The 16200-nt window shown below is 47.8% G+C and overlaps 1 protein-coding gene and 1 long non-coding RNA gene across 2 annotated transcripts in view; one reads left to right on the top strand and one right to left on the bottom strand.

The window, feature by feature from the left end:
- The window catches only part of LOC117186152, an 85046-nt gene that overhangs the window by 28021 nt on the left and 40825 nt on the right, over positions 1-16200 (bottom strand). The window lies entirely within an intron of this gene.
- Positions 10945-14318, top strand: LOC108152093 (protein hairy). The gene is made up of 3 exons (XM_017281142.2): positions 10945-11550; positions 12695-12790; positions 12934-14318. Exons 1-3 carry the CDS (start codon positions 11422-11424, stop codon positions 13807-13809), a joined length of 1101 nt encoding a protein of 366 aa, XP_017136631.1. The 5' UTR covers positions 10945-11421; the 3' UTR covers positions 13810-14318.

Raw genomic sequence — 16200 nt, 5'->3', positions numbered from 1 at the left:
CGAAGGACTCTCAGCACGTGACAAAAAAGGAGCAGAACAAAAAGAGAACGACCTGCCGTTGCAGATTTTTAGTGCGAATTTCGCAGGTCATAAGCCCAGATTTTTGGCCAAAAGCGAATTTAATTTTTCGTCTCAATCTGCCCATATCCCGCCCCGCTCCCGTCCTGCGAGTGTTCCCATTTTTTGTTCTAATTATTTTTTATGGTGCCAAAAATTGTCGCACTTCTTTGCGGCTGGCCGCAGCCGCTCTCCGAGCACACGCTGCTGCTCGACATCTTTTTGTTTATTTTCTATTCTATGATTTTTAGCTAGCTGTTCCGTTCGGGCCGTTTCTTTTTTGTTTGTGGTTTTCCACTGTGTTTTTGGCCTAATTTTTAGCTGATAATTTTCGCAATTTTCTGTGGGTTTTGCGGTTTCGAGACTTCGAGGCTTCGAGGCTTTACGTCTTTAGGTAGAACTATGGCTGCCATGGCAGTCATAAATGTTTGGATTGACGCATGTAATCCCCTACATCTTTCCTTTGGAGCTGCTTAGACGCATGGAAAGGTGTATTTGGGGCCTTAAAAGCCGTAAGCCAGGTGTTCAAAGAGCCCAACGACTTGTTTTGACCAAATCGCCAGGAGTTAAGGCTATCTATGGGGTATGATCGTTATATATGATACTCCATTTGCAGAATGTCACGAATCGAAGGGCAGCATATTACAGGATATCACAGGAGTCTGGATCTGTGTTCCTTGAGTACTGGGTATAAGCAAACTCGTAGTTTCTACCAATTATTAATATATTCCAGGGGAAATATTACCCAGTTTGTACTTTAATATTTTATAGATCTCCTGAGAAGAAAGAACCAAAGATTGAGACGAGTATTAACTGAATCCAGGAGCAGTCAAAAGGCATCAATTTCTTGTTCAGATTTTCGCGTATGTTTTTCTTATATTTCATTTAAAAGAACCTTCAAGGAACGAAACAAATTTGTGGGCCTTTGTGGATCCTGTGTAACCTGTGGCCTCTCTTGCCGTCCCTTCTGTGGACCCTGTTGGGGCTTTGGATCATCTTTATGGAGGGACCAACCCAAAAAACTCGAGTGGCATCAGCATCCCTTTCGATTTTCCCTTGCTTTCACCCCTACTTTCTCTGGCTTCACTCTCACCGCTTGCCTTTTACCTTTTCGCCCCTTAATGAGCAACTTTAACCTTTGCTAATGACAACTGGCCAGAAACCAACCGATCGAACCCCTTGACGATTGACCTTGACAAATGCCCAACCGAAAAACCGAAAAACCGAAACGTAACCCGAGCGACCAGCCATGTCAACACTTTCGCCCTTTTGCCACAATTAAAATGTTAAACTGGAGTAAAAATGTCATAAAATATCGTCTAATCCCAAGAAAAACGCGTTCGAATATTTTCCAAAAAGAAATGCAGAGCAAAACGAATTTTTAACAAAACAAAAAACACAAAAACTCAGAGAGGGCTTCCGAGAAGAGATCGTGCTAGGGTTAAGGGTTAAGGGACACCCGAACTAGGTCACTGGATCGCCGCCAACAAAAAAGGACCATAAAAAAGTAGATCGCATCCCACAGCGAGGAGGGAACCCTTTTCTGGAAGCCCTCTGCTCTTTACGATCTAGAGCATGACGGATCTTCTTTAGGTTTATTTTTGTTTTTCTTCTTTTTTTCTGGGTATAGTATTCCCGATAATTGTGGCAAAAAATTAGTGCACGACGATTTACATAGAACTCGACAACGGACGAGCTACGACCTTCGATCCATGGGTTGACATTGCATTTAACTTTTGATTTGACAGCATCTTGACTGAGAGGGAAAACTGATGAGGGGAAGGATGCAGGGAAAGGATGTTGCCTGGTTAATGGCTTTACAACTTGTTGTCTCTAATTATGGTTAAAATGGGCCGTAATCCTTTGCTAAATGCAGCAACACAGCAACGCCCCAGCAGAGCATCCCACGAAAGAGCCCGGAGAGATACGAGAGATACGAAAGATGCCTCTGGCTGTACGGAAATTTCACGCGAATTCCGCGTCATGGTTAAACGCGACTAATCCTTCCGCTGTAAGCCCTTTCGGACTCAGGCCAGGACTCGGTGGTGGGCGTATTGTTTTGTTTCGAAATCAAAATATTAGCAAATGTCGGCCTGAAAGGGCAAGGATGTGCCGGGCTGTGCAAGGATTAAGCCGCGAACGAGAACACAGCACATCCTTTCGCAACCTTGGCAGCCTGGGACACACGCTCGCAATTTTACGATCCCTGAATGCTTGTCTCCTTGTCTCCTTGCCTCCTGTGAGTGAGACACTCTGCCACTCTGCCACATGCGCGCGTCTCTCATTTGTTTGACTTTCGTTTTTTAAGCGAAGCCCATCGATGGCATATCCTTTGTTGCGGTTCTTTCTACTCTTTTTTTTTTAGAGAGGGTTGCAATCCTTTTGTGGTGACAATTGTGTCCCTGTGTGTCGTGCTCCTCGGGGTTCCCTCAGCGTTTTTTTACGAACCTCAAAGGATTCGTTTTATGGCCGTCCGCCGCCCGCTCGTTTTTTAAGCCTTTCTGCTCTGCTCTGCTCTCTCCTCAGATCAGAGCTCTCTGAAGATCAGTTTTTTGGGTTGCTGGGTTGTAAAATCTCGCGCTGGAATAATAAAACTTTTTACCAAATTCCTGGAAATTTTCGTGCGATTTTTTGTTTGTTTTTAAACTAATTTTTGGGCCTGTGATTTTTTTTGGACATCTATTTTTTAGAAGAGCAGTTTATTTGGCAAAGGGTTTTTTAGTGGAATTTTCTGTGATTCGCAGAATTTTCCCCTTTTCTTGATTAAAAAACAGCACCTCAGCCTTGGAAAAGTAATTTTCTCATTTGTAAATTGTTTATTTTTGTATTTTTAAGTCGAAAAGCCAAAAAGTCACTTTTTTGTGTGTGTGTTTTTTTTTATCGAAATGGAAACAAAAAAGGGTTTTGTGGAAACACTTCATGGGGTGTGTGGTATGACTTTTCCTCATTTTTTTTAGGTTTTTTCTTCTAAGGGAATATAATAAAGCATATAGAAACCGAAAGTTAATCTGGTTTCGAGGGAAAGTCATCAGGGGAGGTCGCTAAACGAGGAGGTGGCTGCCACAATGGAGAGGAACTGCCACCGAGAGTGGAAAAGTCACAGAAAAAGACTGGATGGCCATAGTCTGATGATCTGATGATGGAAAGATGGAAGGAAACATCTTCTAATCCACTCCTTTCTGGGTTGAACCACTCCTGGCATGCCCTCTCCAGCTCAATCACCTTCAGAGCCCTGATGGAGACCTAGTGGTGCTTCGAAATGGATCGAGAAACATCGAATGACATCCTCTACCCTATGCAGAAGGATCTATATAAAGTCTGGGAATTATACAAAGATCTTCCGATCTTTTACGGCATCATCCAAGCATCTCATCTCCGCCCAAAGACCAAAAATTTCGCCAACTCATTGACAGATACAAATACAAACAGCCGCAGAGATACAGATACATGCAAGTCGAAAGAGATACAGATACATTCCATGGCAGATACAACCACAGTTTTTGATGATTGCCTTCATAAATTGAATGTTAGGGTTTTTTTTTTTTGTTTTTTTTTAGGAATTTTTATTTCAAGATTTCGGCATTTTCCCATTCATCCATCGTAACGGGGTTAATCATCATTAGCCGATGTTAGGCAATGGGAAAAATTAACATTTGCCCCTCCCCCCGCCGCCACCCTTCCACTCCTTTTCATTCCTCTGCGATCTTTCCTGCTCTTCGGGTGTCTACCACTTCCTTTGGGGAGACAAAGAGAATATCAGACCCTGCCCCCTCCCCCCCCCCCTGCAGACACTGCTCCCCTCACCGTCCTGTGGCTCATTACGCGGGTCGTGACTTGCCGAAATGAAAAACAAGTAAAAATCTGGCAACACACAACAGAAAGAAACAAAAACTTTATTGCAACGGATGCTTGTCAGAAGAAGATGCTGCAGCAGATCTGCCACCAGCAGGGGCGGGAGGGGGGGGTGCGGCACCACAAGGGGTACAAAGAGAAGTTGGAGAGGGGGCAAGGGGGGACTGCCACTGACAGGGCGGCAGCGGGTGGCAGATGCAGACGCAGACGCAGCAAAAAATGTTAATCTCCATAAAATGGAAACAATGCGCCGGCGCAAAGACGACGCAACCGATCGGTGGGGGCCCCCTCACCCCTCACTCGCCTCCAGCTTCCAACGATCCCCTCCCCACCCCCTCTTTGTACATGGGCCATGCTTCGTGGAGCGCGCATTTTGCGCAATAAGTGTGCCAGACGCTGCAGAGGCCAGACGCTGGACAGACCGACCGGTTGTTGGTCAGCATTCGCGATGCGAGATGCCCCACGTCCATTCCATCCACAATATAATTTATGCAGCAGCAACGGCAGCAGCAGCTCAAGGATCTGGGTCTTCGTCTCTGGGGCTCTGTCTGTGCGTTTAGGTAATCGCTGGGCATGATCTCTGGGGCGAACTCCAACGCCAGCGCCGTGACAAGGCAGCAGCCCGCTGTGCTCCGACCCTCCCCCCCCCCCCTCCCCTTCCCCTACCCCTCTCTCTGCTTGAGGCAACGCCACCCCAGTGTAAATTACAACTTGCCTCTTGGCTCTCCAACGCCCCACCACTCGGACTCCACTCCACTCCACTCCATCCCGTGGCGGCTTCTGCTGCCTGTCGGTTTCATTCACCAAGTTCAATAGTGCATGCAACGCCTGCCACAACCCCCTTTTCCGCGCATTTATGATCGATGCCAGAGCGACTCTCTCGATTTCTTTGGAGGAGGCTGCTGCCTCTTGTGATTGTCGTTGTCGGCTGCGGGTTCGATTCCCTTCGATTCTTTGAGTTGCCTTTGCACGCGATTGCCTCTACTCTTCTCCTCATTCTTATAATTGGGGTATATTTGATAATGTTGGTGAGTTCGAGGATGGTATATAAGAGAGAAAAGCGTGGAGAGGCACAAGCGAAGAAAATACACGAATTGCAAGCGCAGCATACATGTCGTGTGCATGACTCGACTCTATTTTCACTGATTTAAGCAGATTTAAGCATATATGTATGTATATTTCATATTAATTGAATATCATATATTTATTTTTAAAGTTTTTTATATTTATTATTATAAAATACGTTTATATTTAATCAAAGTGAATTTTCTCTGAGCATACGAGTACTCTTCATCCTAGAGTACCTCCCATTCGTGTTTCGTTTGTTCCTTGACTGTTTTCAGTGTTTCTTCTAGACCTTCGACACCTTCCTTTTCGATGGTTTTTGTCAGGAGCAGAGCTTTTGGGTAGGAGAAGAGCTGTCTTTGCGGCCTCTGTTCGGGGATCTGCCGTCTGGATGCTCTGTGGATGGGGCTCTGGTCACGATTTGTTGAGACTCGTAAAACATTTTTAGCACCTCAACGACCAGGCAGACGTTTGCCCGAGACGGCGACGATCTATATACAATACATCGATGCTGCATTCAGCATTCAGCATTCCCTCTATATGTATCTCTCCTTATTTTTTGTTGTTGCTGTTGTTTTTAATGGCATTTTTGCATTTTCTGTTCCAGCTACCAAGGAGAACGCCCACTCGCAGGCGGCTGCAGTTTGCTGTGGGAACTGTTTTTTTTTTTTGGTGGTTTTTTTTTTTTGGATGGAATGCATGGAAGCTTTTCTCGATCGATCAGCAGATCAGCAAACACATCCTGTCATTAGGGAAATATTTATGTAGATCTCAAGGGTAGCCGCAGCTGCTGCTGCTGTCAGCCACATCTAACGGTGCTCCACGAAAATGAGGCAAGTCCTCGCTGCGGCAGAAATTAGCTCCGAAATTAGGCGGCTGCTTTGAGGCTCTGTTTTGGGGCCTCTCCACCGATTAGTGAAATTTATGCAGCGCAGAGCGCCCTCTGTGGCTGGCCGGCGGCATATTTTGGCCAAATGTGATTCCCGGAAATTGGCAAGGATTCGTTAATCAGCGACGAGGCGAAAGGGAGAGGAAAGCGACGAGGGCAAGAGGTAAGACTGCTGCGGATGGGTGCGTGTCGCATCATAAAAACTCTTTTGCGAATCATCGGACATCAGGCAACAGGCAGCCCATCAAGGACACTCTGGACATTAGTTTTGGGCGATCATAAAACCCGAAACCAAAAGACCAAAAGACAACACCAAAGGACTCGTCTAATCCGTGGAAACTCTATCGAAACAGAAGAAGGATACTCTTTCGGCGCGAGTCGCCTCGTCACTCTTTCCACTCTTTACATGCCATGCCCATGCCATGCCCCTGCCCCTGCCATGCCCCTGCCGCCTCTCTCACCTCTTACCTCTTACCTGTGGGTCTTGACGAGTTGACGTTTGTCCGCCAATTGATTTGACATTGAAGGGAGACCTCTCTCTCGCTCTCGTCCTACTCGGCTGTAAATAACCCTAAATAAAACCATAAAATCCTTCTGCATGCTGCGCGACACGGCGGAACCCATCCATCCTCTTCCATCCTCACCTTGAGCCACCAATCGATCTAAGGTTTGCGTATCTTTTTCTTTTTTTTTAGCCGAAATCGTAAAGGAGGCAAGGCGTTTTTTATGCAATTTTTTTGTCAGGATTCCACGTTTTTCAAAGGAACTGCGCGTTCGTTTTTTACGCAATGCCATGTAATACTCGTAACATGTTTTTTTTCCCTCTGTTTTTCTGCGTTTTTTTTTACCCGGTACTCGAAGAATTTAGGGGACATATTAGTTTGTTTTTGTCTGTTTTTTATGATTAGAAGTTGACTTTTTTAGTGAAGAAGTCGCAGGAGTACCAGGAAGTGGCAGGGAAGACAAATCTCTCTCCCTCTCTCTCTCTATCTCTCTCTCTCTGTGAAGGGCTCTCTCTCTCGTCTGCTTGAGTCTGCTTTCAACGGGTTAACTTTGGCCCAAAGGCATGCACCCACCACGCCCATAATCCTTTTATGGCAAATAAACAAACAACGTCACGGCGCGATCGCCGGATCCGTAGGTAAAAAGAACCGAAATGCGGGCCTCAAAGGGTGCAATAAAGTTGGTAAAGGAAAGGGTATAGGGTATAGGGTATAGGGTAGATGGTATGGGTTATAGGGAAGAGTTGTTGGTTGCAGGTTCATGTTGCACACGCGCTTTGGCTTTTGTTGCACGTTCAGTTTTATGGGTGTGTGGTTTTAGCCCTTTGATGGGCATGATCATCCTGTTAATAGAAACCGTGCAAAGGACCTGTACCTGTACCTGTACCCGTACTGTCTATCTGTATCTTTAATCCTTTCGCTACCAGCACCCTCTCCTCCCCTCTCCTCTCCTCTCCTCTGAACCCTTTTTCTGCCGGCCCATGATTGCACGGAGAGCGTGTCTAAGGCGATTTAATTAACGCGGTTGCAACTAAGCCACCGATACGGGGACCAGCGGCAGATCCTGAATCAGGACACGGCTTAAAACCCTTTCCCGCTAGTCGCGCGGAACGGAAGAAGGGCGGTGTCCCGTGCTAAAAGCCAAGCGGCTACTGTTCCAAGGAGTTTCAAAGGGAGTTCCAGTAGCAATGGCAAAAGGAGTCACCAGTAGGGGAGGGGGAGTGGATGGACTTGACTTCCAGCGAAAGGATTGCACGGACTTAACTTTTGGGAAAATCTCCAATATTTACCAAATACACACACAGAGAGATAGAGAGAGGGCGAGAGGGATAGGGAGAGGACCTGCAACAGAGTCGAAAAGTCAAGTCTCGGTTTTGGCCAAATTGAAGCGGCTGAGCCGGCCAAACGAGTGAGGATCCCAACAAACAGGGCTCAAAGGGAATCCCGACCTTTGCAGAAGATTATCCAGCCACTGGATGAGAGTTCTTCCTGCCACATTTAACAATCCAGGAATTGGGATACAAGAGCCCTACAATATCCCCCATTTCTCTGCTTTTACTGTTAGCTTGGGTTCTCTTTTTTTTTGAGAATATATAAACCGTTAGATCTCTCAAGTTTTCTGTTAGCCGATTTCCGCATCACGCGATCTCCTCTCCGTCTCTTTGCCCTTACAAAAGACCACAAAAAATCGAACCACGCAAAAGAAAAATTATAACAAAAGACGAAAAAAAAGACAACAAAAACAAATTCGAGTCGAATCGCCCCAAAATAAAAAGAAATAAAAGCAGCGGCAAAGGCAGGGGGAGAAGAAGGAGGAGGAGGAGGTGGAGTGTATTTTTGCAATTTCTGTGAGTTTTTGTTGTACCTGTTCCTAAATTTAGAATTGTCTGTCGTCGGGTATTTGCTGACGTTTGTGTCGAAAAATTGGACCTCCTGCCTGCCCACCCACACCCACACCCACAACCGCGCCCGCGCCCCGTTCGCCGCGAATTCTCAGGCAAAATGCGTCGTTACGGTTAATGAGTAATAAAATACTTTGCACAACAGCAGCCGCAGAAATGGCAGGCAAGGGGGGGGGGGGGGGGGCTGGTGGGGTGCCTCTCTCCCTCGGGCTGTTTCGTTTGCCCAAATGTACAGCGCCATTAAGTGCAACAACAGCGGCAAAAACAGCCAGCAATCGATGATCGCAAGTGCGTTTGCAGTCGCTGCGCGCGTTTAAAACAGCGTTGGCGATTTTAATGGCGTTTTAAACGCGCGCGAGAGAGAGTGTGCGGCGTGCGCGCGAGTCTAGGGTGTGCGTGTGTGCGTGTGTGTGCGTGTGTGGCCATGGAGCGAGGGCGAAAAACTGCTCCACTCTCCCACTCTCTCCCACTCTCTGTTGCTCTGTCTCTTTCTTTGGCTCCCGCCGCCTCTACTGTTATTTTTAGTTCCATTAACAGCGAAGCGACTGCGGTAGTACCCTGTAATGTGGCGCGTGGGCGTTCGCTGCCGCTGCCACAGCTCCCGTTAACAGCTGACGTCGCTGTTAGGCCAACATTTGCCCAATGCTTTTAGGGGGGCTCTGGGGGCTCTGCTCTGCTCTGCTCTGCTCTGGCGCTGTTCTAAATTTAGACGCAATTAGCAATGCGCACATTTGATGTTGTTTTTGCCGTCGGCTACGACTACGACTACGGCTACCATCACGAGTACCTTTTCGACTATACATTTTTGCCACAGTTTATTTTAGACGCTGCATGTGATCTCTCGGAGCGGCAACAGCAACAGCAACAATGGGGCAGCATCAAATTGGGCGTTGAGGCGCACAAAAACAACTTGTATCTGCGGCTGTATCTGTTTCGACGTATCCGTGAGATACATCCACACCTTTGGCTGTTTTTGGCCAGCCCGAGAGTGATGTAAAACGCCGCCAACGTTTTCCGATCTTTCTGTGCAATTAAATTGGCATGCACAAGTGCCGACGCCGACGTCGACGACGACGACGACGTTGCTGACCGCGGGCGGTACGCGCCACCACCGCCACTGCCACCAAATCGTACCACACCGTATCGCACCGCCTTTTGATCGGCTGCCAAATTGTAATTGGAACGCGAAGGTGTTGTAGACGTCCGCGACTGCTGACTGCCGACTGCTGGCGGCTTGGGGGCCAGTGGGGGGGCCAGCGGGGGCATGTGTTCTCGCCGTGGCAACCTTCTAAACAAACCATAAAACGCATAACTCGTGGCAACACTAGACAACCGCACAGGAATGTTGGACATTTTTGTGAGAGGTTTTATTATCTTCAAATTGGTTTATTTTCGGATATGGCCCATGTCCCAAACGTTAGATAATAGCCATAGCCCCAAGATGATACACTTCGAGTACATTTCCATGTGTAATCTCAGCGCTATGATGGGCGCTTGCAAGTGGCCCAAATGGGGGTTTTGGGGGGCTCTCTAGATCTGCTGGGTTGGACAGTGTAATTACAGCCCAACCTTCGACACATCATTAGTCCAAAAAAAAAAACGAAACGAAAAACCAGAAACGTGTAAGTCCAACAATGCACGTAGACGCCATCAAAGTGAATCTAAGCGTCGATCGTCGCACGTGTAGATCAGACGGCGGCAGCCTTGTCGCGACCCCCGGACCCCCAGATCCACCATAATCATAGCCATTTCCATTTTCCATTTAATTTTCGTTCCGTTTCGATCGATCAAAATATATTTATAAAGGGCGAAGCGCCGACCTTCACTTAATTGCGGGTGCACGCGGCATGAACGAGTGCTGGCTTTGGCTCTGGGTCTCAGTCTGGGCTTCCCTCCTCTGGCTATTTCTGTGTGAGTGGGGGGGGGGATGGACTGCGTCATCGTCACCCCACCTCATCACACCCCACCCACTTCCGCCTGGCGTGCGCACAGCCCCAAAGGTAACCTTGTGATCTTGTTTACTGTTTAGCGACCCCACCACCACCGCAGATAAAACCGAAACACTACGGACGGACGGAACCTGTCGTGTCGCACTGGGTGGCGTCATATCGTGTCGAAGGCAGAGAGACAGCTTCTGCTGCTGCTATTTTCACCTTCTATGGGACCGACGTCGTTGTTGCTGCTGTCGTCGCGTTGGCCGCCGCCGCATGAATCAGCAGCTAGAACAGAGTCACGCTCCCGGGCCCAGGCCAGGGACCAGTCTGTGGCTCTCGTGAATCCCGCCAACGGTCGAAGATCACTCTCTCTCTCTCTCTCTCTGAAGGGGGGGGTTTTGCGTGTGTGATTTCCAAAAAGGAAGAAATGCCCATAAAGCGGTTAGACTTTGCCATTCATTCCCCCGCCAGAGAGAGAAAGAGAGAGAGCAGTGCTGCCAGTAGGCAGGGGGGCGTATGAGTAACTCGTATCGAGGCGACGACGACGACGACGACGACGACGTAGGAACACACACACACACAGGTAGGCGACGGCAGTTGCTACCTAACCGACCGACGCAGGCGCAGGTGAGAGTGTGTGTGTGCGCTGGTCGTGTGGCTTTTGCGCTCGCGTCTCGTCGCGGCGATTTAGCCAACGAACCTGTCGATCAATCGTCATTCGTCTGCCATAAGCCAAACGAGCGATAAGGTAGTCAGTCCAGGTAGTGGTCCCGTCCCAGACACGAACACACACGCTCTCTCTGTCTGTCTGTCGCCCTCTCTGTCTGGCACGAACACAGACGCGCGCGCACTCTCTCGCACGAAACCCGAACGATCCGAAGCGAGCGTCTGGTGTTGGTCTTTTAATCGGCCTGCACTCAGAACCTGGAACTCATTCGCCAACCGTCACTCGTACCGCGCGGAACACACGGTCGCAGTAGAACACGGACAAACAGCACTACACAAATAGTAGAGTAGCCGAGAGTAGAGTCCGAGAGCCAAAGCGTTTTTACGTGAAAAGTGAGAAATTTTTTTTAATCTTTGTGAACTTTGAAAACTGCAAAAACCAAAAAGCAACCAAAATCAGAGCAGATTTGATTTCTGCCAAAAGTGAAACAAGCACAAAACAAATAAACAGAACCAAACTGTGCCTCAAACTCAATAAAAAGTATCTAACCGAAATGGTTACCGGCGTAACTGCAGCCAACATGACAGCCAATGTAATGGGCACCGCTGTGGTGCCAGCACAGACGCAGCAGCAGCAGCAGCAGCAGCAGCACAAGGAGACGCCACTCAAAAGTGATCGTCGGGTAAGTGTCTACAAAAAGAAAAGACCCCCCCCTTTGCCCACATCAAAAAAGAGAGAAAAGTTCTTTGGCGTGGATTACATTTTGAGAGATTCTGTTAATTGGGAGACGACACCGTCACCGACACCCACCAGAGCCGCTCTCTTAGCATCGCCCACTATGCCCTGGCGGCTGCCCAAATGCATTTCCTTTTTGGCCGCGTCTCCCACATGGCCAGAAACCGAAACAGAAACAGCCATAAGCAGCAGCAGCGACAGCAGCCAACACACAAAACGCGTATCGAATCTGTCTCTCGGGGGGCACACGCGCGTTGGTGGCATTTACGTTCAGAGCAGGCAGCTCCATTCCCATGCCCATTCCCCATTCCCCATTCATGCCGGAGCCAGTCGCACACTCATTCATGAGTGCCACCCAAAATTGGCTGCTGCCGCTGCCCACTCGCCCCCCAAAAAAAGAGCGCGTGCGTCGCGTGGTTGCTGGTTGCTGCAATTGTCGGTCATCAGCCGCCAGCCGCCAGCCGCCAGCCGCCAGCCGCCCCGTGTTTCTGTTTTCTGCGTCTCCGTGTGTGTGTGGGGGGGCAGAGCCTCCGTTTTTGGCTGCTGACTTCATCCGTAGTCGACTGGGAACGCGGGCGTCCCCAGTCTTGGCCAAATTTGGCCACACCGAAAACAGCTTTTGTTTTGTTACCTTTTGCCTCTTCGAATTTCCCGCAATGACCTTGTTGTTGCCTGCCTGCCTGCCACTGCCACTACTTTGTACCTGTACGGGCGGCGTGGAATGGCGGTGGGGGGGATGGGGGATGGGGCTCTCTATAAATAGTATTGGCCGGCTCGTTGCGGCTGTAATTTATAACCGCCAAACACTATTTTTATCAATGCCGCCGCCGTGCATGAGCGCCACTATAAATAGAGCACGCGCCGTGCGACTCAATTTGGCCGTCAGCCAGTCAACCCCATCAGCCAGCGTCTCCGTCTCCCTCTTTGTCTCCGTCTCCTCCCATCTCCTCGAACCGAAGGAGACCCATGCAGCTTCTCGCTTCCTCCTATTTTTGGGGCGCACTAGGCGCTGCATGAGGTCAAACGAGATGCTCTTCTTTTGGCTAGAACCGTGACTAATCTTGGCCCTTTGTTTCTCTTCATCTTTGCAGTCGAACAAGCCCATTATGGAGAAACGACGACGGGCACGCATCAACAATTGCCTCAACGAGCTGAAGACCCTCATTCTGGATGCCACCAAAAAAGATGTAAGTATCCGCCAAAAGCAGCAAAAAGATAAAAAAAAAACAATTAAAAATTCAAAAAAAAAAAAAAGAAAGAACGAAAAAATAAACTTCTATTATTGCAAACATTTATTAATTTATCGATCCGTTCTTCTCTCTACTTTTAGCCTGCCCGTCATTCCAAATTGGAAAAGGCCGATATCCTGGAGAAGACAGTGAAGCATCTGCAGGAGCTGCAGCGGCAGCAGGCAGCCATGCAGCAGGCCGCCGATCCCAAGATAATCAACAAATTCAAGGCCGGCTTCGCCGACTGCGTGAACGAGGTTAGCCGCTTCCCCGGCATCGAGCCCGCCCAGCGGCGCCGCCTGCTGCAGCACTTGAGCAACTGCATCAACGGCGTCAAGACGGAGCTGCACCAGCAGCAGCGCCAGCAGCAGCAGCAACAGCAGCAGTCGGTCCACGCCCAGATGCTGCCCTCGCCGCCCAGCTCCCCCGAACAGGATCCACAGCAGCATCTGTTCGGACAGATCCAGCAGACGGCCAACGGATATTTTCTGCCCAATGGCATGCAGGTGATCCCCACCAAGCTGCCCAACGGCAGCATTGCCCTCGTCCTGCCCCAGAGCCTGTCCCAGCAGCAGCAGCAGCAGCACCAGCAACAGCAACTGGCAGCAGCCGCCGCAGCGGCAGCAGCAGCAGCAGCCGTCGTCCAGCAACAGCAGCAGCAGCAGCAACAGCAGCAACAACCGATGCTCGTATCGATTCCCCAGCGAACGGCCAGCACGGGATCCGCCAGCTCGCACTCCTCCGCCGGATACGAGTCGGCGCCTGGCAGCAGCAGCAGCTGCAGCAGCAACAGCAGCCACCACCTGCTGCACCACACGCACCACTATGCACCGCCCAGTCCGGCCAATTCGGTGTACGAGGCCATGGACATGAAGCCATCGGTGATCCGTTGCGCCTCAGAGCCGCAGCCGTTGTCGCTGGTCATCAAGAAGCAGCAGCAGATCAAGGAGGAGGAGCAGCCCTGGAGGCCATGGTAGAGCAGCCCTTACACCCCCCTGAATCTCCACTACGCTTAAAGACTGATGGGCGTTGCACAAACACACACCCTCACATACACACACACACACACACACACACACAGACACATGCGCAGGCGTTGTGGCATGCGCAAAAAGGACATTTCACATCATTCGCCAGGATAACGCCAATGTTGCCCAAGAAGTGCCACCGAGAACATGCAGGATCCATCATCAAAACAGGGGGTCCCCCCTACCACTCGTTGGAAAAAGCGAGAGACTGGGGATCCCCCCCCACGCCCCATTGCACCGCCCATTGTTATAAATTATTTATTATTATTACGCGGTATTCTATAGGTCGCCAGACACTACCTCACTCTGGGTGTTGACATTGCCTCATATCATATCATATATCATATATGGGATCCATCCATCCATGTATTACGATGGTTTCTCTTTTTTTTAACAGCAAAACAGAAAAAGTCTTCCACGAAAACAAACACATAAAAACATATAAAATATATCTATATATAAACACATATATACATATATATATATATAGTTATACATATATATCTCATATATCCCATTTAGTTATAGTTTTTTTTTTACAATTTTTTTTTTACCCCTCTTGAAAAAAAGTATACTATTTGTAAGGCCACGTGATATAGAGAACATAATGAACACAGATTCTAAGAAAATGAAAAACAAAACACACAAGAATTTTTTTGATCTAAAAGAAAAACCACAGAAAAGATCATTCGAAAGAGAGAAGAAAAAAGTATCAGAAAAATACTAAAAAAAAAAAAACTAAAAAGAAATAAAATAATGAAAATTTTACTAAAAAAAAAAAAACATTAAGCAAAAAGAGTTTATTGTTTTGGGGCAAAGGGAAAGGAAGGTACTCCCTTTTTGGGACTCATCTCGGACTGGCTTTTTGCCGTAGATTTCGCCGAAACGGATGATGAAATTCTTGAAATAATACTCTGGCTCCCGTCACTCCTACCCGCTGTGTGGCACATGTTTCTATTGCAATCAGCAACAGCAACAGCAACAGCAACAGCATTAGAGTTGAAGGGCAGACCGAAGCCAAAGCGGAACGGAACGGAACGGATGTAAGCATTCCGCATCCGGAATGGAATGCTCCGTCAGGCCCAACCGATAAGCGGCTCTTTTCTGGAACAACAACAACGTTTCAAGTGGTTCGCTCATTCTCTTCGTTTTTTCTACGATTTCAAAATATTTTGCAATATGATCAAAGATATTTTCGTTGCAAAAAAAAACCAAGAAAACAACAAAAAAAAAAGACAAAGAGAAATATGTACTTTCGTAATGCAGGGAAAATATTTTGAAATTGGAGACTGAATATCCTCCTACATTGGCAAAAATGGAAAAAATTCCGCAGATAGTCAGCATAAATATCCCCCCCCACCCCTTTTGCGGTTTCTATAATTTCAATGTGCAAAAAAAAAACCTTAAAATTCCAGAGTTTTCTGGGCAAAAGATACAACCCGTATTCCACTGCCTTCTCACGTGATGGTTAATCTGTTATCAATGGGGGAGTGTCTCGTATCTGTATCCCAGACAATTTAGTCGTCATTCCTCGTGACAAAAGTTTCCGACAAGTCTGCGAAAAAAATACCGCACCAAGCTCATAATATCAGAGTGAGAGAGAGGGAGCCCTGAAACGATAAAGAGTCCCCCAATGTTTTTTTTTTTTTAGTGGAATAACAAATAAAAATCTGTTATTCATTTCGGGTGAATCAAGTGCACAGAAAAAACAGCATTCAAAACTCATGTGAGTGGGGGATCTCGCCAGATCTAGAACTTTATACCTTCCGTATACGTATAAGCAGTACATGGGAGATATCTCCTTTTGTCAGCTGTTGTTGGCTGTGATTAAGCCAAGAAAATGCATTTCGTTACTCACTCAAGAGTGTCGTTTCCAGTCCACAGTTTTGGCTCATCAATGATTCATTCGCTCCACTTATCCAACCATTTGTTCAGCATAGTCGTCGGTGGGTAGTCGGGAACTTTTGTCTTAGCATATCTGCTAAAATGCTGATAAAAAAAATCCCCTTAAAACCAACCACCGCCGCCCTCGCCCCACAAAAGACAGAAGCCACTTCCACTTGAGTCATTCAGTTGGATCTGGTATTTTTTTCATACAAAATTCAACAGAAGTCTAAGGGATAGCAAAATGCTAAAAAAAAAAAACCAGCCACCGGATTGTGCTCGTAACGGGCCCCTGCTCTTGGAGACAAACCCGTTTCCATGACTAATCAAGGGATTAAATACTTTCAAAACTTTATCAAAATCCGCTTGATTCAGAGACGTACAAATAGTTTTCACTCATCAAATGTATGCCAGAAACAATGGACGTTATTCACCTTCAGTCGACCGATATTTGTG

The sequence above is a fragment of the Drosophila miranda genome, chromosome XR (assembly GCF_003369915.1).
Source record: "Drosophila miranda strain MSH22 chromosome XR, D.miranda_PacBio2.1, whole genome shotgun sequence".
Lineage (NCBI taxonomy): Eukaryota > Metazoa > Arthropoda > Insecta > Diptera > Drosophilidae > Drosophila > Drosophila miranda.
The sequence above is the reverse complement of the archived record's forward strand: the minus strand, read 5'-3'. Positions and strand labels throughout refer to the sequence as shown.

What these genes read in the sequence shown, in the direction of transcription:
- LOC108152093 (XM_017281142.2), top strand. Translation starts at nt 11,422, where the DNA reads ATGGTTACCGGCGTAACTGCAGCCAACATGACAGCCAATGTAATGGGC. An exon ending in CACTCAAAAGTGATCGTCGG is followed by an intron (nt 11,551 to 12,694) that starts GTAAGTGTCTAC and finishes TCATCTTTGCAG; the next exon opens with TCGAACAAGCCCATTATGGA. An exon ending in TGGATGCCACCAAAAAAGAT is followed by an intron (nt 12,791 to 12,933) that starts GTAAGTATCCGC and finishes CTCTACTTTTAG; the next exon opens with CCTGCCCGTCATTCCAAATT.